The 20,999-nt window shown below is 41.4% G+C and overlaps 1 protein-coding gene across 2 annotated transcripts in view; it reads right to left on the reverse strand.

The window, feature by feature from the left end:
- Positions 1 to 11,332: 11,332 nt before the first annotated feature.
- Positions 11,333 to 20,999, reverse strand: part of IGBP1 (immunoglobulin binding protein 1) — a 42,483-nt gene continuing 32,816 nt past the window's right edge. For both annotated transcript variants that reach the window (XM_036304512.1, XM_036304511.1), the window contains one exon: positions 11,333 to 11,805. In XM_036304512.1, coding sequence (XP_036160405.1) covers positions 11,751 to 11,805 — 55 coding nt within the window. In that variant the 3' untranslated portion in view covers positions 11,333 to 11,750. The remainder of the gene's footprint in view (positions 11,806 to 20,999) is intronic.

A 20,999-nucleotide genomic window follows, 5' to 3' on the forward strand; every position in this document is an offset into this window, starting at 1 on the left:
TGTCAAATGCTTTTTCTGCATCAATTGATATGACCATGTGGTTTTTTTCTTTCAATTTGTTTATGTGATGTATCACGTTTATTGATTTGCGGATATTGTACCATCCTTGCATCCCTGGGATAAATCCTACTTGGTCATGGTGTATGATCTTTCTGATGTACTGCTGGATCTGATTTGCTAAGATTTTGTTGAGGATTTTGGCATCTATGTTCATGAGGGATATTGGCCTGTAACTCTCTTTCATTGTGTTGTCTTTATCTGGTTTTGGTATTAGGGTGATGCTGGCTTCATAGAATGAGCTTGGAAGTGTTCCTTCCTCTTGGATTTTTTGTAGTAGTCTGAGGAGGATAGGTTTTAGTTCTTCCTTGAATGTTTGGTAAAACTCCCCTGTGAAGCTGTCTGGTCCTGGGCTTTTGTTTGATGGAAGCTTTTTGATGACTGCTTCAATTTCTTCCATAGTTATTGGCCTATTGAGATTTTTGGACTCTTCCTGATTGAGTTTTGGAATGTTGTATTTTTCTAGGAATTTGTCCATTTCCTCCAGGTTGTCTAGTTTGTTGAAGTAGGGTTGTTTATAGTATTTTTAAACAATCATTTGTATTTCTGTGGGGTCTGTTGTTATTTCACCTCTATCGTTTCTGATTTTGTTTATTTGGGTCCTCTCTCTTTGCTTCTTGGTGAGTCTGGCTAGAGGTTTGTCAATCTTGTTTATCCTTTCAAAGAACCAGCTATTTGATTCATTGATTTTCTGTATTTTTTTTTGTCTCTATGTCATTTATTTCTGCTCTAATCTTTATTATCTCCTTCCTTCTGCTTACTCTGGGGTTTTCTTGTTGCTCTCTTTCTAATTCTTTGAGTTGTAGAGTTAGATGATTTACTACCATTTTTTCTTGTTTTTTGAGATAGGCCTGTAGAGCTATAAACTTCCCTCTCAGGACTGCTTTCATTGTGTCCCATAGGTTTTGGATTGTTGTGTTTTCATTGTCATTAGTTTCCAGGATGTTTTTAATTTCTTCTTTGATCTCATTGGTAACCCAATCAATATTTAATAGCATGCTATTCAGCTTCCAGGTGTTTGAGTATTTTGGGTTGTTTTTATTGTAGGTTATTTCTAGTATTATGCCATCGTGGTCTGCGAAGATGCTTTTTATGATATCAATCTTCTTAAATTTGGGGATACTTTGCTTGTGACCCAACATATGGTCTATTTTTGAATATGTCTTATGTACACTTGAGTAGAATGTATATTCCCTGGCTTTGGGGTGAAGTGTTCTGAAGATGTCTATTAAGTCCATCTGATCTAGTGAGTCATTTAGGATTGCTGTATCTTTGCTGATTGTTTGTCTAGAGGACTTATCCAGTGCTGTCAGTGGTGTATTAAAGTCCCCTACTATGATTGTATTGTTGTTGATCTCTCCTTTGATATCTTCCAGGAGTTTTTTTTATGAATTTGGGTGCTCCTGCATTGGGTGCATATATTTTTACCAGGGTTATATCTTCTTGTTGTACTGATCCCTTTAGTATTATAAAATGGCCTTCCTTATCTCTTGTTATGGCCTTCACTTTGAGGTCTATTTTGTCCGATATAAGTATTGCTACCCCAGCTTTCTTTTCCTTTCCATTTGCCTGAAAGATATTTTTCCATCCTTTCACTTTCAGTCTGTGTGAGTCCCTTCTAATGAGGTGGGTTTCTTGTAGACAGCAGATGTATGGGTCATGTTTTTTTATCCATTCAGCCACTCGATGTCTTTTGGTTGGAGCATTTAGTCCATTTACGTTTAAAGTTATTATTGAAAGGTACTTGTTTGTAGCCATTTCTTTTTTTGTGTGACTGTTTTCTTTCTGAGCTTTTTATTTCTTCTTTTTATACCAGTCCCTTTAGCATTCCTTGCATTGCTGGCTTGGTGGTGATAAACTCCCTTAGCCTTTTTTTGTCTGTGAAGCTTCTTATTTCCCCTTCAAGTTTCAATGATAGCCTTGCTGGATAGAGTATTCTTGGATTCAGTCCTTTGCTTTACATCACTTTGTAAATTTCCATCCATTCTTTTCTGGCCTGATGTGTTTCTGTTGAGAAATCATTTGATAATCTAATGGGAGATCCCTTGTATGGAACTTTCCGTCTCTCTCTTGCAGCCTGTAAGAGTCTCTCTTTGTCCTGAACATTTGCCATGGTAATTATGATGTGTCTTGGTGTGGGTCTTTTTGGGTTCACCTTGTTTGGGACTCTCTGGGCTTGTGTGACTTTTTCTTCCCCACCTCAGGTAAGTTTTCTGATATTATTTCTTCGAATAGGTTTTCTAATCCTTGTTCCTCTTTCTGTTGTTCTGGCACCCCTATTATTCATATGTTGTTTCGTTTCATGTTGTCCCAAAGCTCCCTTAGGCTCTCCTCCTGTCTTTTAATTTTTTTCTCCAATTGCAGTACATTTTGGGTGTGTTTTGCTTCCTTGTCTTCTAATTCACTAATTCGGTCCTCCGCTTCTCCTAGTCTACTGTTGATACTTTCAATGGTGTTTTTTATTGCAGCTATATTGCTCTTCATTTCTTATTGGGTCTTACTGAAGTTGTTGATTTTTTCATCTGATTCTTCTAGCTTCTTCCATATGTTATTGATTTTTTCATCTGTTTCTTCTTGCTTCTTGCATAGGTAGTTGACTTTTTCATCTGTTTCTTCTTGCTTCTTGCAGAAGTTGTTGATTTTTTCCTCCATCCGGTTTATGCACTCTAGGACCCTTATTCTGAATTCTTTTTCTGTCATGTTGCATGCCTCTGTATTACTTAGCTGCTTTTCTGGAGAGTCCTCCTTCTCTTTCCTTTGGGGTTTCTTTGTCTACCCATGTTTGATATCACTGACATATCTAGACGTTGAGTCGTTCAGTGGCTGCTCCCTGGGTGGCAGTGACTCCTTGGTCTGTGGGTGCTCTTCGGGCAGTTGCTGTAGCAGCTGCTCTTCAGTTGGCAGCAGCTCCTCTGGTGGGTGCTGTTCACAGCTGTGGTGGCTCTTCTGGCTGGTGGGGGGAAGTTTCACTTACAGCTGCTGTTCCTCAGCAGAGGGTGTGGTGCTCAGGAGGCTGCTGTTGTTTGGATCTGCTGCGTTGATTTAAAGGCACAAAATACAACACAACAAGGCACCATGTACCAGGCACTAAACACAAATATATTCACGATATTAATAACCCCAAATAAAGGTGACCACCTGAGTTAAGAGAATTAGGGGATAAGGAAGAAGGAAGAGAAAAAGATAAAAGAGAAAAAAGAAGAGAAAAGTAGGGACCAAAAAAAGGAGTGCAAAAATGAAATTGGGAAAAAGGAGGGGGGAAAATAAAAGCGAGAAAAGAAAAGAAAAAAAAAAGAGCAAAAAGGGAGAATGAAGTAGAAGAGGGGAAGAGACTTTTTATATGAGGAGAATACTCCTATAGAACCGCCACTAATCCCAACAAATTCCAGCAACAGCTCCCTGGAGATGAATGCAAACTAGAAACAACCAATAATATAATGATGAAAATAGAATGGAGAACACTAATCCCAAAATAAAATAAAGAGAAAATAAAATGGCACTTTAAAAAATGGTAAAATGGTAGCAGTGATAATACTGGTTAAAAATAAGAAGGTAGTAATTAAAAGGGTAAAATCAGGTGATAGAAAAAGAAGAAAGAAAAGAAAAAAAAAGAAGAAAAAAATTGGTTTCTTAGTTAAAAGGTGAAAAAAGAAAAAAAAATTTCCAGTAGTGAAGGTCCTTCGGTTCTTTTATTCTTCAGTCTGGCTCGCCTTAGTCCTGCCAGGTTTTCAGGAGAGTGTTGAGTTTCCCTGCTATACACTGTTCCTCTGTGTTGTAAACCACAGTCCTTATTTTAAAGCAGGCCGTATTTGTTTCCCAGACTGCCTTATTTTGTATTTAGCAAAGAGTCAGTTTGTGGCTCAGCCTCTGGGTGGCAGTGTTCTGGGGTTGGCCTCTGAGGCTATACGGCTTCTTGCACTTAAAACTGATTTGGGGAGGTCAACTATCCAGAGCTGGTTCCTTAATAGTTACCCGCTCTGTGTTGTTGCTGGGATTGAAAATCCCTCTATAGGCCAGACCCTGTTAACTCCCAGGGACTGATCAGATTATTTTAATCCTTGATCTCATTCAGGGTGTAATCTGGGTGTGGCTGTGCTCCTTGCCTGGGGGCTGGGGAGAGGAGTGTCACTCTCCTGAGAGAATGGCTGTCCCAGTCCTGGGCTCAGGAGTGTCTCAGCACTCAATTCGCTGCCACCTCTCCCGGCCCCCCTTCTCTCCTCAGTCTCTCCCCAGATTCCACTCCTCTGCACCCTCTCCCTCTCTTCAGCACAGGTGTTTGTATCCGAAATGTCCCATGAACAGGATTCAGTGAAAACAAACCAACAAACGCCGGCCGCGGAAACGGGGAAGGCTTGGTTTCTGTAAGCTCTTCTCTTACTGGCACTGCATGGTCTGGTCAGCTCTTCAGGCTGCCCCCTTTAGGCTCAGTCCTCCGTGATCACAGAACCCAGCTCTCAAATCCCCCGGCTGTGCCAGGAATCCCGCGGATCTCCTTTCCCCAGTCAGGGGCTGTGCCTGTCCTAAGGGACGCGGCTGTCTGCCACGCGGTCTCCCTCCAACCCTCTGGGCTCAGAGGTCTGGCAAACTTTCCTGCCCAAATCCCTGTTTGTTTTTTTTTACCTTTCCAGGGGAGTTCTGCCCTTCCCGGCTACAAACCGTCTCACCAGCTGAGCAATTTCGCCAATTTGGGGTGGGTGTTATTAGTTTCAGCTGCTCACTCCATTTGCTCCAGGACACGACCTGGGACGCATCTGCCTATATCGCCGCCATCTTCCGTCTCCCATACGCACTCTTTTGTTGAAATTTTCCATGACCGTTTTGCATAAATGTCGCTGAACTTCGTTGATACAGCGCTCAATTTCCTCCTTCAAGGCATGGGTAGTCATGGGCTTGTTGGAGTAAACCTTAGACTTCAAAAAACCCCAAAGAAAAAAGTCCAACGGCTTTAAATCGCATGATCTGGATGGCCAATTCTGATCACCAAAATGGGAAATTACATGACCAGGAAATGACTCATGCAGTAATTGAATTGTTTCTCAGGCAGTATGGCATGTGGCACCGTCTTGTTGAAACCACATGTTTTCCACATCCATATTTTGCAATTTAGGCACAAAAAACTGGATTATTATGTCTCGATAGCGAGCACCATTAACTGTTATTGCCTGAGCAGCCGCATTTTTGAAGAAGAATGGTCCGATGATGCCTCCAGCCCAAAATCCGCACCAAACAGTGACACATTGTGGATGCATTAGTTTCTCAACAATCACTCATGGATTTTCTGAACCCCAAATGTGACAATTTTGTCGATTAACCAAGCCATCAGGATGAAAATGAGCCTCATCGAAATTCAGCCACATTTATGCAAAGCGGTCATGGAAAATTTCAACAAAAGAGTGCGTATGTGCCAGCAAAGCTGTGGAGGCCATTTACCAGATATGCACTTCCATACATAGCCCTATACTGTATACTTTATGAATCAATAAAAAATTTTCAATTTTTAATTATAAACCTGTATTTTCTATCAAAATTACTTCTTGCGTGAATTTTGGGACACCCTTTTAGATACATCTCCTAGGGTAGTGATGGCGAACCTATGACACGTGAACTCATTTTTTTAGTTGATTTTTCTTTGTTAAATGGCATTTAAATATATAAAATAAATATCAAAAATATCAGTCTTTGTTTTACTATGGTTGCAAATATCAAAAAATTTCTATATGTGACACAGCACCAGAGTTAAGTTAGGTTTTTTCAAAATGCTGACACGCCAAGCTCAAAAGGTTCACCATCACTGTCCTAGGGCAAAGGAAACTAAGGAGAAAATAAACCAATGGGACAACATCAAAATAAAAAAGCTCTGCACTGCAGAGAAAACCATCAACAAAACAAAAGGGAGCCCACTGCATGGGAGAATATATTTGGCAATGATAATCTGATAAAGGGTTAATATCCAAAATATATAAGGAACTCATACAACTTAACAAAAGGAAGACAAATAATCCAATTAAAAAATGGGCAAAGAACCTAAATAGACACTTCTCCAAAGTGAACATACAGATGGCCAAGAGACATATGAAAAAATGACCCAAATCATCAGAGAGATGCAAATTAAAACAACAATCAGTTATTACCTCACATTTGTCAAAATGGCTACCATCAACAAATGGCAAGTGCTGGTGAGGATGTGGAGAAAAGGGAACCCTAGTACACTGCTGGTGGGAATGCAGACTGGTGTAACCATTATGGAAAACAGTATGAAATGTCCTCAAAAAATTAAATATGGAACTGCCATTTGACCCAGTGATCCTACTTCTAAGAATATATCATAAGAATTCTGAAGCACCAATCAAAAAGAATGTATGCGCCCTATGTTCATAGCAGGCAATTTACAATAGTTAAGATCCTGAAACAGTCCAAGTGCCCATCAGTAGATGAGTGGATGAAAAAGCTGTGCTACATTTATACCATGGAATACCATGCAGCAGGAAAAACAAAGAATCTCTTACCCTTTGAGACAGCATGGAGGGACCTGGAGAGTATCATGATAAGTGAAATAAGTCAGAGAAATACAAGTATCACATGATCTCACTCATATGTGGAATCTAACAATAAACTGATGAACGGAGTGGATCTGAGACATGGAAGCCTGGAACAGAGTGTGGAATCTTGGAGGGAAGGTTGGGGAGTGTGGGTGGGATCTTGTATGCATATATGCATAACCCGTTGACACAAACAATAGGGTGCTGAAAGCCTGAGGTGGAGGTGTGGGGTCGGCTGAAGGGAGTCAATGGGGGGAAAGGGAGGACATACGTAATATTTTCAACAATAAAAAATATTTTTAAAAGTAAAAGATGAAAAAATATATAAAAAATAAAAAGTAAAAGTAAAAGAGTTACTTGTACAAAGATCAGCTAGGTCTGAAAGGGCAGAGGTGGGCCTGGCACTGGGAGCAGGAAGGTTCCCCTGAGGCTTGCGGGATTGGGGGATGTGAAGTCCCAGGAAGGGGAGGTTTCGAAGGAGTGGGGATTTCCCTGGTGAGCAGGTCTCAGAGGTGCCCCTGAAGGGCCTAGCAGGCAAAGCTGATGAAACTGTTGCTCAAAACTTAGAGAAAGGGGAGAGGTTGTCCTCAGAGCAGTGTGCCACCAGGCAGTGTCGCCCACCTTCCTGTGTCCCCTGTACTTTGTGCTTCCTAGGGAAGCAGTGTGGTAAACCTTGGAGTCAGACCAACTAGTAATCACTCTTCTGAGTCTCACTTTCCTCATTTACAAATGGAGGCTACAATACCATCTACCTTGGGTTGTTGTGAGGATTAGGAATAATGTAAAGCTCCTAATATATAGTGGGCGCTCACTAGATGACCACTGGTATGTACCTGCATGACTACTATTTTTATTTGTGCTACCACCAAGAATAGGCTGGCCCAAGTCATTGCTGAGCTGTACTCCGAGAGATGTTCATTTCCAGCTGGGACAAGACACTGAATTCTAAGACTGTTCACCACCCTTTCACATACATTTGTCAAAGGTGTCTTGGCAGGCAGATATGTAAAAACTGGTTCCTGGTTCCCACTGCACATAACAATTCTCTTTGTTGCTCATCTCAGCACACAAAGAAAAGTATTTCACAAACCTTATGCTGGTGGTGATATATAGAAGATAGATTGAGAAATCATTAGAGGGGTAGGGATTAAAATAAAGTTGTGAAACACTGATGAAGAAAAAAATGCATCTGCTCTCTGTCCCCCTAACCTACCAACAGCCTGCTACTCTCACTCCTTGTTCCTGTGCCCCGTTTTAGAGCCGTTCAAAATGCTTCCACGTATGGATTTCATTTGCTCCTCACTCTAGCCTGTGAAGTAAGTAGGGCATTCGTTGCCTGCAACAGAGGAGCTAAGGTAATGACAGAATTGGGATCTGGAGCCAGGTCTCCTTGTTACAGAACATGAGTGAATTGTGCCAGGTTAAGCTGTACCTTGGATGAATGGGTTCAAAGCAACTTGTGGGGAAATGATGTTTTGCAAGGAGACAGTGATAACAACAGCACCTTGCTGCAGAGTGTCCAACAGAGATGGTGGCAATGCCTCTGTTGTATTGATGAGCAAACTAGAGGCCCAGGGGAAACAGAGGACAACTTTGGAGTTCAGATGACACAGAAAGGTGGATTTATTTCAAACGTTTCACTTTTTCAAGTTGTTTTAAATGACAGAAGTGATGCAGGTTACTTGGATGCTCCAGGGTCACCCAGCTAGGGCGTGGCAGAGCCCCCAGGATTGAGATTCTAACTCAGGGCTCTTAACTGCCCTTCTGGGGCTTGGAATCAGCTCCTTCAGTCCCGCAGCTTTTCTCACAGGGGTGTTAAGAGGAACAAGAGTGGGAAGGATAAATCACTGCATAATAGCATTAAAAGAAATAGTGCTCCAAGTTCACCTTTCGTAATCAAATGGGCCTCCAGGTGAAAACTACTGAGAGCAAATGTGGCTACAGTGGTAGCGGTTCTCAACCTGTGGGTCGCGACCCCTTTGGCGGTCGAACCACCCTTTCACAGGGGTCGCCTAAGACCATCCTGCATATCAGATATTTACATTACGATTCATAACAGTAGCAACATTACAGTTATGAAGTAGCAACGAAAATAATTTTATGGTTGGGTCACAACATGAGGAACTGTATTTAAAGGGTAAGAAGGTTGAGAACCACTGGGATACACTGTCTACTTACTAGCTGTGTGACTGAAGTAAGTTACCCACTTCACTTCCCAGAGCCAGTTTTCTTCTCTGTAAGGTGAAGATATCAATTCCTGCCTGACAGATTGTGGAAATGAAATAAGCAGTATATGTGAAAGCATTTTGTAAACTATGGAGTACTATTATCTAGTTGAAAGCTTTGTATCCTCACTTCTCAGAGTCCCCCCAAACCCAGCTCACTCTAGGACCCTGAAAGGCCTGGCTCTGGTGGGAGTAGAGAAGGTGGTTCTATTTTGGTCTCTCCAGCCTGAAGACCAGAGAGGAAAATGGAGGAAGATAGGGTTGCTCACAGCCTGTCTTCTTATCCCCCAGCTGAGGGGGAAATGGCAGGGGAGCTGGCATAACTTCTTCTTTGGTGAGTCAGCTAAGAAAGAATTTCTAGAGCTCCAATTATGTATAAGAGTTGGTTTAGGTTTGGATTTTTAAAGCTGCTTCCTCTTTTAAAGCAGCTTTAAGACATAACTAAAAGCACAAGTAATTGGCACACATGGCAAATGATAGAAGCACAGCTTCTTACTAGTGTGAACTTGAGAAAATCACTCAGCTTCTCTGGGCCGATTTTCTCATCTGTAAAATGGGGACAATGCAGGGTCATTGTGAGTATTAATAGTATGTGAGAGTGCTGGGTCCAGTGTCTGGCACACAACCGAGGCCCAATACCTGTCCATTTGCTTTCCCTTTCTAGTGGACAGACTGTAGTCATTGAGCTCAGAGGAACAGAAAGCACTGACTCTTCAGTTGCTTGATTCTATTATAGTGGCTGCCATTACTCATTTAATTCTCACAACCCCATGAGACAGCTCATCTACAGACATCGAGGAAGCAGGAGAGGTTCAGAGAAGTTTTATTGCCCAAGATCACACACCTTGCAATTTTTTAAATTGACTTTTAGAGAGAGAGAAACTGATTTATTGTTCCACTTATTTATGCATTCATTGGTCGATTCTTATATGTACCCTGACTGGGAACCAAACCCGCAACCTTGGCGTATTGGGCTGAAGCTCTAACCAAGTGAACTACCTAGCCAGGGCCAGCTTGCAATTTTAAATCCTCACCCGAGGATATTTTTTTCATTGATTTTTAGAGAGAAGGAAAGACAGAGAAAAATATCTATGTGAAACATATCTATTAGTTGCCTCCTGCATTAGGAGCCTGCAACCCAGGTACATGCCCTTGACCAGAATTGAACCTGGGACCCTTCAGTAGCAGGCAAAAGCTCTATCCACTGAGCAAACTAGCTAGGGCCAGCTTCCAATTTTTAGTCAGGATTCACACCCACCATGTCTAGTTTGCTTTTTAGATAATCAAAATGTATGAGGGGGTTTAATCAAGCTGGATCTTCTGGAAGGCTCATCTTTAAATAGACTTGGACCAACAGGGTAACCCCAAACTGGCCCATTTTGAGAATAAACTCAAGGTGAAGCTTCAAGGACAGGAAACAGGCCATTGCCAGAGGCAGCCTGGCAATAATTGAAAGAGCTAAAAACCAAATGGTCGCTTCCCAAATCCTTGGGGAGTTTAATCTGTGCCCTATCAGTTTCAGGAGCTTGTGTTGTGAGGGTGAGATTAGTCCTTTATTAAGCAGTATACAAATATATAATTGGTAGTCTTCTGTCATCTCCCACTAAACACAAACTCCTACTCATCGCCTGACAGCCCTCCACTTTCCTCCCTAAAAATAAGAGGGAACCGAGTCTCCTTTTCAAACCCCTCTCCTAAGCTAGATTGCAGAAGCGAGAATAGGAAGGCTGAGTCATCGTCCTCTTAGAAAATCTAAGAGTACCAAAGGCACTAGAACAAAGTATGATTTTTTAATACATATCTTTATTTCAACACATGGCTGCTTTTTAAAGCTATCAACCCAAGAGCTGAGGACATGTCTTCTTTCTACTGCATAAAGTAGGTACCTCTCAGTGTCATCTGTCCCAGCGGTCGCCAACCTTTCTGATCTGTCCCACACCCCTCCTTCACACTCAGTCATTGGCACCTTACTCATCGGCAAAATGACTGCCTTGGCACATGTATCACTTAAGACTGTGCCAGGTATTGCACAGCACAGGTTAAGAAGGGCAAAAATGCTCCATTGCAGCCCATTTAAGAGCTATGTTATAGCTTGAGGTGCTCTTCTCCCTAAGGGTTATGGCAAATAGTTCCATGAGGGTAAAGATCCCAGCCTCCAATGCATACACAAGGATGGCTCTCATAACACCTGATCTGTTTCTCTCATTTCTCCTGGCCAAGGCAAGGAAGACCAGTTAGACAGGATTGTTATGATCCATTCATTTACAGCTGTAATTCCTGAAAAAAGAGTTGTGTGGCAGAGCAAGTCCAGGGTTTTGTGCTCACCTCTTGTAGAGCGGTATTAGGTCGTTTCACAGTGCTGGGGTAGAAGAGTGAAAGCTCCAGCTCCTCTGCAGTTGAGGCTGGGAAACTCACTGCCCAGATCAAAGGCAACAACCAAGATCTCTCCATAAGCCCACACCTGACCCCCTTCCTCCCCACAAGCACACACAAAACCGGCTGATACTGGTATTTCTGTATAGATGTAATAGAGAGGACTTTATTTTTAAGGAAAATTCATTCAGCCATTGATTATAGAGCCATTTCTTAGTAATATTTTTCTTCCCACCCAGGAATCTGAAATACAACATGATTAGGTTAATGCCAAAACAAGAATTACTGGTTCATCACCTAGGGAATTAAACACACTTAATTGCTTGACACTTTATTGAACGCAAAGCAAGATTAAATGTCTTTGCCTTCTTGGTAGAGCTGAAAGGAGCCCAGGGAAGGGAAGACTGCACAGCTTTCCTTTGTGGGGAAGATGTGCGCCCCCTGTAGTCCCATCTTGTTGTGGGAAGGCTAACCCATGTTCTTTCGGTTGCCATAGCCCCTAGGATGGGTGTCCTTCCAGTCATCCCACTCCCGAGCTCGGTGAAGTGTTTGCTCATCATCCTCTTCCTCCCTTTGTTCTTGATCTTCTTGTTGAGCTGCTCTTTTGGCCTCTGCCAAAGTAGAAAAATGAGAAAGCGATGAAATGTCAGGGACCTCAGCGCCGTTCTGAACACAGTCACATAAAATGAGAACAAGGCATATGGCTGGCTGCCTGTCTGGGGCCAGCAGAAGCAGGGAGAGCACTTAGAAATCTAACAGAGGACATATTCAACAGTAAGGGTGTTCTGAGTACTTTTCACAAGAAAGCTAAAACATAAAAGTTGCTCCTCAGGATGAATTCTATGTTGGGAAAGAATTATTGCTAAAATGGCTAAATACCCCTGTCCACCCTCCAAAAAGAAAAAGACCCACAAAAAAGCAAAATACCAACCAACAAAACCCCAGCAAGCCAAAACACTAAAGTAAAAAATATGTATGATTTTATAATTTGTGATATGCTAAGGAGCAGGAACTACAGGTGACTTCCCTTCCTCCATCCATTTCCTGTTAGTTATACAATTTTGTTTGTGTGTAAAATTGGAAATCACAGGGCAGCTGAACCTATCAGAAGAGAATATCTGTGTTATTCTGCACATGCCTGGAATAGGGTCTGAGGTCCAAATGGCACTTGTCACGCAGTATACACCCAAAAGTAATTGAACCAACTGCTATATCTCTTTTGCACTAATTGTTTTCTCTTCTGAGGTAAAAGAACATTTCCTGGTAACTCTGAGTTTGCTTATGAGAAACAGTTTCATGACTATGATAAAGAATGAAATGTGTGGGGATCTGATCTACTCTAATAGCTTAGGAGCCTTGTGTTCTTTAAAAAAAACCCCACTTTTATTGTAAAATAAAGAATACTATAAATCATATATATAACTTCAGTTTTCACAAGGAGGCTATACCTTTACAGCCTCCACCTGGGTCAACAGATCTTCTGTACCCATCACAAAGCTTCTCCATGAGCATCTTCCAAATTACAACCCTCCCTCTGCCCCAAACTTTCTGGACTTCATTACAGGTTTATAACCCAAGTGTGCATCCCAAGACACCAGAGTTGTCCATTTGTACATTCACATTTTACTCAATGACTTTAGTACAGAGTTGGGGCTCCATCACCACAATCCAATTAAAAAAATTCTATCACCCCGAAAAGACCCCTTGTACCCATTTACAGTTAGTTCACATTCCCTCCCTTCTCCCAGCCCCTGGAAATCACTATTCTGCTTTCTTTCGCTATAGATTTGTATATTATGGGCATTTCAAAGAAACAGAACCAAGTAATATGTAGTCTTGTATCTCATTTCTTAGCCAAATATTTTTGAGGTTAGTCTTTCTCATTTAAAATATTTTGGTATCTTTTTTGTTTGTTTTCTGTTGTTAATCCTCACCAAAGATATATTTCCATTGATTTTTAGAGTGGAAGGGAGGGGGAGAGACAGAGAGAAACATCAATGGTTGCCTCCTGCACACACTCCAACCAGGGCCGGGGATCGAGCCTGCAACCGAGATATGTGCCCTCAATCAGAATCAAACCTGGTAGCCTTCAGTCCTCGGGAAAATGCTCTATCCACTGAGCCAAACCGGCTAGGGCTATTTTGGTATCTTTTTAATCTAGAGATTCCTCTTCCATCCTTTCCCTTCCTTAAATGTTGTCTTGAAGAAACTGGGGGCATCTGATCTGTAGAGGTTCCTCAAATCTGGGATTTTGTTAATTGAATAGTCAGGACGCAGTCCAACATGTTCTTTTGAAATTCTGCAGGTTAGCAAGTTCATACAGAGGCTTGATCTGATTCAGGTTGATCCCTTCCTCATGATTATAGGAGGTGCTGTCTTCCCTCATTAGATGGCACGTAATATGTGCCTCATGTGTTGCAATGTCAGCAGCTGTTGATGCTCAATGCCTAGATTCATTAATTTTCCAGATGTTTCAAAAAGGTAACACACTTAATTTTAACATTTCCTTTTTATTAACTAGAATATAGTTATAAAGAGAGGCTTCCCCTCATCTACTACTATTTGGTTACCCAGGAGAAAAACAAAACAAATGTTGGATACTTTCACTTTATTTACCACTTTTCTTTTTTTTTTTAATTAAATCTTTATTGTTCAGATTACATTTGTTCCTCTTTTTCCCCCCCATAACTCCCCTCCTCCCAGTTCCCGCCCCACCCTCCGCCCTCACTCCCCACCCACTGTCCTCATCCATAGGTGCACGATTTTTGTCCAGTCTCTTCCCGCATCTCCCACACCCCTTTCCCCCCCAAGAAGTCAGTCCATTCCCTTTCTATGTCCCTGATTCTATTATGATCACCAGATTATTTATTCACTTGATTCTTAGATTCACTTGTTGATAGATCATGTTTGTTGTTCATAATTTGTATCTTTACCTTTTTCTTCTTCTTCCTCTTCTTAAAGGATACCTTTCAGCATTTCATATAATACTGGTTTGGTGGTGATGAACTCCTTTAGCTTTTCCTTATCTGTGAAGCTCTTTATCTGACCTTCAGTTCTGAATGATAGCTTTGCTGGATAAAGTAATCTTGGTTGTAGGTTCTTGGTATTCATCACTTTGAGTATTTCTTGCCATTCCTTTCTGGCCTGCAATGTTTCTGTTGAGAAATCCGCTGACAGTCGTATGGGTATTCCCTTGTAGGTAACTGAGTTTCTTTCTCTTGCTGCTTTTAAGATTCTCTCTTTGTCTTTTGCTCTTGGCATTTTAATTATGATGTGTCTTGGTGTGGTCCTCTTTGGATTCCTTTTGTTTGGGGTTCTCTGCGCTTCCTGGACCTGTAAGTCTATTTCTCTCACCAGGTGGGGGAAGTTTTCTGTCATTATTTCTTCAAATAGGTTTTCAATATCTTGCTCTCTCTCATCTTCTGGCACCCCTATAATTCTGCTGTTGGTACGCTTGAAGCTGTCCCAGAGGCTCCTTACACTATCTTCGTATTTTCGGATTCTTTTTTCATTTTGCTTTTCTGGTTGGGTGTTTTTTGCTTCTTCGCATTTCAAATCTTTGCCTTGATTCTTGCGCTCCTCTGGTCTGCTGTTGGGAGTCTGTATAGTATTCGTTATTTCAGTCCGTGTGTGCTTAATTTCTAGTTGGTTCTTTATCATAACATCGAGGGTCTCATTAGATTTCTTGAGGATCTCACTACATTTATCGGCGACTTCTAGACAGTTCTTAAGAGACCTTAAAAGTGTGGTTCTGAACTCAATATCCTCCATTGACAGTTTTGTCCTGTTTCTTTGTCTCCGCACTTTTTATGCTTTCTTGGTGCACCCCCTAGTGGTCTTTTTGCCCGGTCTTGTTGTAGTTAAGCCTTGATTGTTGTCGGCAATACCGGGGGTGATTTGACCTCCAGGCTAACTGGCTGTGAGAGTCCGCTGTGTCTGCAGTGAGAGAGCTTCTGTGCTGAATCTCTAGGGCGGTGCTAATCTAGCGTTTGCCTGAGGCTATCCAGCAAATGGCTCTGTGCAGGGCTTGGGCGGGGCGGGTCCCTGGGGTTCTACAGGGCGGGCTAGAGGGAGCAGTTATGGCTGCTCTCAGATCCGTCCCTAGGGGCTCTGCCTCACAGAGTCCCAGCAACCACTGCAATCCTCGGAGAGAAAGCTGCCTTCGAGTTCCGACCAAAGCCAGACAGTCCCACTTCTCCCATTTGAGTCTGGGTCCCTAGAGACTCGCCCGGATCTGGAGCTCAGAGTCTGAAACTCCCTCCCGATTGAAAACAACAACCGTGCCCATCGCCTCCAGCCCGCTCCACGTGCACTCCGCACCTTAGTATTTCACTTCAGCACTGCGCCTCCTCTGAGTCTGGGTATGATATTCTCTTTCCTCCTAGTTGTAGAATTTCCACTCAGGCAGCCTTCCTGTGGTTCTGGATGATGTCCGTTCCGTCGTTTAGTTGTTTTTTGGAGTGGTTGTTCGAGGCAGCAATCTCCGGCGTTAACCTATGCCGCCATCTTGGTTTCTCCTATTTACCACTTTTCAAGATAATTGGTTACTTATCATCCTCTGAAATTGAACAGTTTTGGGTGTTTTTTAAAAAATATATTTTATTGATTTTTTTAGAGAGGAAGGGAGAGGGATAGAGAATTAGAAGCATCGATGAGAGAGCAACATAGATCAGCTGCCTCCTGCACACTCCCTACTGGGGATGTGCACGCAACCAAGGTATATGCCCTTGACCAGAATCAAACCTGGCACCCTTGAGTCTGCAGGCTGACCCACTGAGCCAAACCAGTTAGGGCGAACTATGTTTTTGTTTTAAAGTACTATTATGAACTCATGGATTTAAACATATTTGATGGGTTTCAACCAATTGCAATGATTTCTAAAAAATCTTAAACAAAATCTTAAATTTTAGAATAGTTTTAGATTTATAGGAGGGAAGATAGTACAGAGAGTTCTTATACATTTATACTCAACTAGAGGCCTGGTGCATGAATTCTTGCACTGGTGGGGTCTGGCGGGGGGGGGGGGGTTGGCCAGCTGGTCCTGCCCCTTATCTGGGTTGGGGGGGCTGATCGGGGGCCGGGTTGGCTGGGGGGAGGGGCCACGGGAGGTTGGGGGGGCCGATCGGGGCCCCAATCAGGCCAGTTGGCTGCTGCAGGGTACATCATAGCAACTGGTCACCTAGCTTTTATATATCTAGATGGTTTTTGACACAACTAGTGAACCAATAATGATATAATATTATCTACTAAAGTCCATACTTTATTCAGACTTCCTTGGGTTTTCTTATGCTGGTAAATTTTTGTATTGAATTTATTGGTGTGACACTGGTTAACAAAACCATACAGGTTTAGCCGTAGCTGGTTTGGCTTAGTGGGTAGAGCAGACTGAAGGGTCCCTGGTTTTATTCTGGTCAGGGGCATATGCCCGGGTTATGGCCTCAATCCCCATTAGGGGGCATGCAGGAGGCAGCCGATCAATGATTCTCTTTCATCATGGATGTTTCTTTTTTTTTTTTTTTATTAAATCTTTATTGTTCAGATTATTACATTTGTTCCTCTTTTTTCCCCCATAACTCCCCTCCTCCCAGTTCCCACCCCACCCTCCGCCCTCACTCCCCACCCACTGTCCTCATCCATAGGTGCATGATTTTTGTCCAGTCTCTTCCCGCATCTCCCACACCCCTTTCCCCCCCAAGAATAGTCAGTCCATTCCCTTTCTATGTCCCTGATTCTATTATGATCACCAGATTATTTATTCACTTGATTCTTAGATTCACTTGTTGATAGATCATGTTTGTTGTTCATAATTTGTATCTTTACCTTTTTCTTCTTCTTCCTCTTCTTAAAGGATACCTTTCAGCATTTCATATAATACTGGTTTGGTGGTGATGAACTCCTTTAGCTTTTCCTTATCTGTGAAGCTCTTTATCTGACCTTCAGTTCTGAATGATAGCTTTGCTGGATAAAGTAATCTTGGTTGTAGGTTCTTGGTATTCATCACTTTGAGTATTTCTTGCCATTCCCTTCTGGCCTGCAATGTTTCTGTTGAGAAATTCGCTGACAGTCGTATGGGTATTCCCTTGTAGGTAACTGAGTTTCTTTCTCTTGCTGCTTTTAAGATTCTCTCTTTGTCTTTTGCTCTTGGCATTTTAATTATGATGTGTCTTGGTGTGGTCCTCTTTGGATTCCTTTTGTTTGGGGTTCTCTGCGCTTCCTGGACCTGTAAGTCTATTTCTTTCACCAGGTGGGGGAAGTTTTCTGTCATTATTTCTTCAAATAGGTTTTCAATATCTTGCTCTCTCTCATCTTCTGGCACCCCTATAATTCTGCTGTTGGTACGCTTGAAGCTGTCCCAGAGGCTCCTTACACTATCTTCGTACTTTCGGATTCTTTTTTCATTTTGCTTTTCTGGTTGGGTGTTTTTTGCTTCTTTGCATTTCAAATCTTTGCCTTGATTCTTGCGCTCCTCTGGTCTGCTTTGGGAGTCTGTATAGTATTCGTTATTTCAGTCCGTGTGTGCTTAATTTCTAGTTGGTTCTTTATCATAACATCGAGGGTCTCATTAGATTTCTTGAGGATCTCACTACATTTATCGGCGGCTTCTAGACAGTTCTTAAGAGACCTTAAAAGTGTGGTTCTGAACTCAATATCCTCCATTGACAGTTTTGTCCTGTTTCTTTGTCTCCGCACTTTTTATGCTTTCTTGGTGCACCCCCTAGTGGTCTCTGTGTGCAGTCTTTTTTTTTTTTTTTTAAAGATGTGGATGTTTATTTGATGTTTGTATGTCTACTTGGGTATAATTATTTGTTCATGTAAATGTGGAAGTATATTCTTTTCTTTTCCCCCAAAATAAATTAAAACATTTATTTATTTATTTATTTATTTATTTATTTATTTTATGTTTTTATTGCTTAAAGTAATACAAAGGGTATTACATATGTGTCCATTCCCCCCCCCCCGCCCTAGACAGTCCCCTAGCCTCCCGTATCCCCCAGTGTCTTATGTCCATTGGTTATGCTTATATGCATGCATACAAGTCCTTTGGTTGATCTCTTACCCCCCTAACTCCTGTCCCCCAACCCTCCCCGGCCTTCCCGCTGCAGTTTGACAATCTGTTTGAGGCAGCTCTGCCTCTATCTATTATTGTTCAAAAGTTTATAATGGTCTCTATTATCCATGAATGAGTGAGATCATGTGATATTTTCCCTTCATTGACTGGCTTATTTCACTTAGCGTAATGCTCTCCAGTTCCATCCATGCCATTGCAAATGGTAAGAGTTCCTTCCTTTTTAGAGCAGCATAGTATTCCATCGTGTAGATGTACCACAGTTTTCTAATCCATTCATCTACTGATGGGCACTTAGACTGTTTCCAGATCTTAGCTATGGTGAATTGTGCTGCTATGAACATAGGGGTGCATATATCCTTTCTGATTGGTGTTTCTGGGTGTGCGCAGTCTTGTTGTAGTTAAGCCTTGATTATTGTCGGCAATACCGGGGTTGATTTGACCTCCATGCTAACTGGCTATGAGAGTCTGCTGTGTCTCCATCATGGATGTTTCTATCTGTCTCCCCCTCTCCCTTCCTCTCTGAACTCAATAAAAATATAATTTTAAAAAAATCATACAGGTTTCAAAGTGTACAACTCAATATGCTGGTAAATGTTTAGCAACTAGCTTTGGGGAGGGACTGGGTAGTATTTGATGATTCCTTAGTATAATCCTCCCACCATGGCTAATTTCAAACTACTAACATGGCATCACTGAACAAAACTGGGAACAGATGAGCAGTAGCACACATTATATACTATTTCCACCTACAGATACAACAGGCATAAATAACTCCGAGAGTAACAGTAAAATGTAGCAAAATATTTGATGAGATTTGAGTATTTATTTCCTTTTTTTAATTTTAATGTTGAGAGTATTATAGATGTTCCCCCTCCCCAACCCCCGCATTGCCCCCTTCACCCAGATCCCACACTGCCCCAGGCCTTTACTACCTATTGTCTGTGTCCATGGGTAATGCATATATCTTTGGTTACTCTCTTCCTGACTCCCTTCCCTCTGAGATTCATCAGTCTGTTCCATGTTTCCATGCCTCTGGTTCCATTTTATTCATCAGTTTATTTTGTTCATTAGATTCCTTGATCATTTAATTTTTAGATTCAATTGTTGATATAGGTTTCCTTAGGTTTTATCTAATGTCCTTTTTAATTGTCCCAGGATCCCATCCAGAACACCACAGTGCATTTCGTCGTCATGTCTCCTCGTGTCCTCTTGGCGGTGATAATTTCTCAGACCTGCCTGTGTTGAGGAGTCCTCATCAGGTATTTTGCAGAATGTGCCTCAATTTGGGCTGCGTGATGTTTTTCCCATAATTATTCTGTTGTTGTGGGTTTGGAGGAGAAGACCACAGAGGTCTCATCATATCAAATCAAGGCTACACATCATCATGACTTATCACTGCTGATGTTAACCTGGACCACCTGACTAAGGTAGTGTTTGCACGGTTCCCAATAGTAAAGTTACTCCTTCCCACTCCTTCTATACCAGTGATGGTGAACCTTTTGAGCTAGGCGTGTCAGCATTTTGAAAAACCCTAACTTAACTCTGGTGCCGTGTCACATATAGAAATTTTTTTATATTTGCAACCATAGTAAAACAAAGACTATATTTTTGATATTTATTTTATATATTTAAATGCCATTTAACAAAGAAAAATCAACCAAAAAAATGAGTTCGCGTGTCACCTCTGACATGTGTATCATAGGTTCGCCATCACTGTTTTATACTGTAGACCATAGCCCCACACTTCAGGAGTGAAGAGTTATGCTCCACCTCCTTGAGACAGAAGCATATAGACAAATTATTGGAATTTTCACATAGCAGAGATTTTTCTCTTCTCCCTCATTTATTTATTTAATCATTTACTTCTATCACTATAGACTCATGGATATTTCTTTTATTCCTTGTGATAATCCAATTCTGCTATTTTACTGCTCACTCAATTCTTCCAGTTTTGGCCAGTGAGAGTTCTTTCAGCTGGCTCGTGTCCCAATAACATACTCCAATTGTCTTTTTTTTTTTTTTCTTGAGCTCTTCCTTCTTCAAAGCTTATCTTGTATATTTTCTGTTCCAGACTTGGAATTAGCCATCCTGGCTTCTTTTTAATGGGAATGGTATTTCAAAACCACAATCTGAGTTACTAGGTATGCTCATTGATACTGGGCTGGTCATTGTTTCTAACCCTTTCCAGTGGATAAAGCAAAGGTGTCTATGTTTACTTTTAAATAAAATTTCTCATGATTTTATATTTAGAACAACAGGGTTGTTTTATTTCTTAAATTATTTGAATTATGTCTTTATTCTTCTACATTAAAAGTCTTAGTTGTCAAAGATAGAGGATAAAATTAGAGTCTCATAATTATTTATATTACCTCACATTACATTCTTGTAATAACACTAATATTGTCACTAATATAACTGAGAATAGTTCATTTTTTGTATATGCTTTCCCCATTTCTCCATTTTTAAAAAGTCTATATTAAAAATTAAATAAATAAAATAATCTACATTATCTGAGTATTGAGTATATAGACATTACATACTCTACTCTCTCCCTTTTAAGCCTCATTTAGTCTTAGTTCTACAAGTCATCATATATTTAATGCTTGCCACCAGTCCTTATGTTAATGTCTCTCTCATCATTTTGATTGTCTGAAGCTCATTCTCTAGCAATTTCCTCAGGAAGAAATCATGGGAACAGTAGCTCTTAAGTCAGCCGTGGGCAAACTACGGCCCGTG

This window comes from Myotis myotis, unplaced genomic scaffold, assembly GCF_014108235.1.
Source record: "Myotis myotis isolate mMyoMyo1 unplaced genomic scaffold, mMyoMyo1.p scaffold_m19_p_4, whole genome shotgun sequence".
Lineage (NCBI taxonomy): Eukaryota > Metazoa > Chordata > Mammalia > Chiroptera > Vespertilionidae > Myotis > Myotis myotis.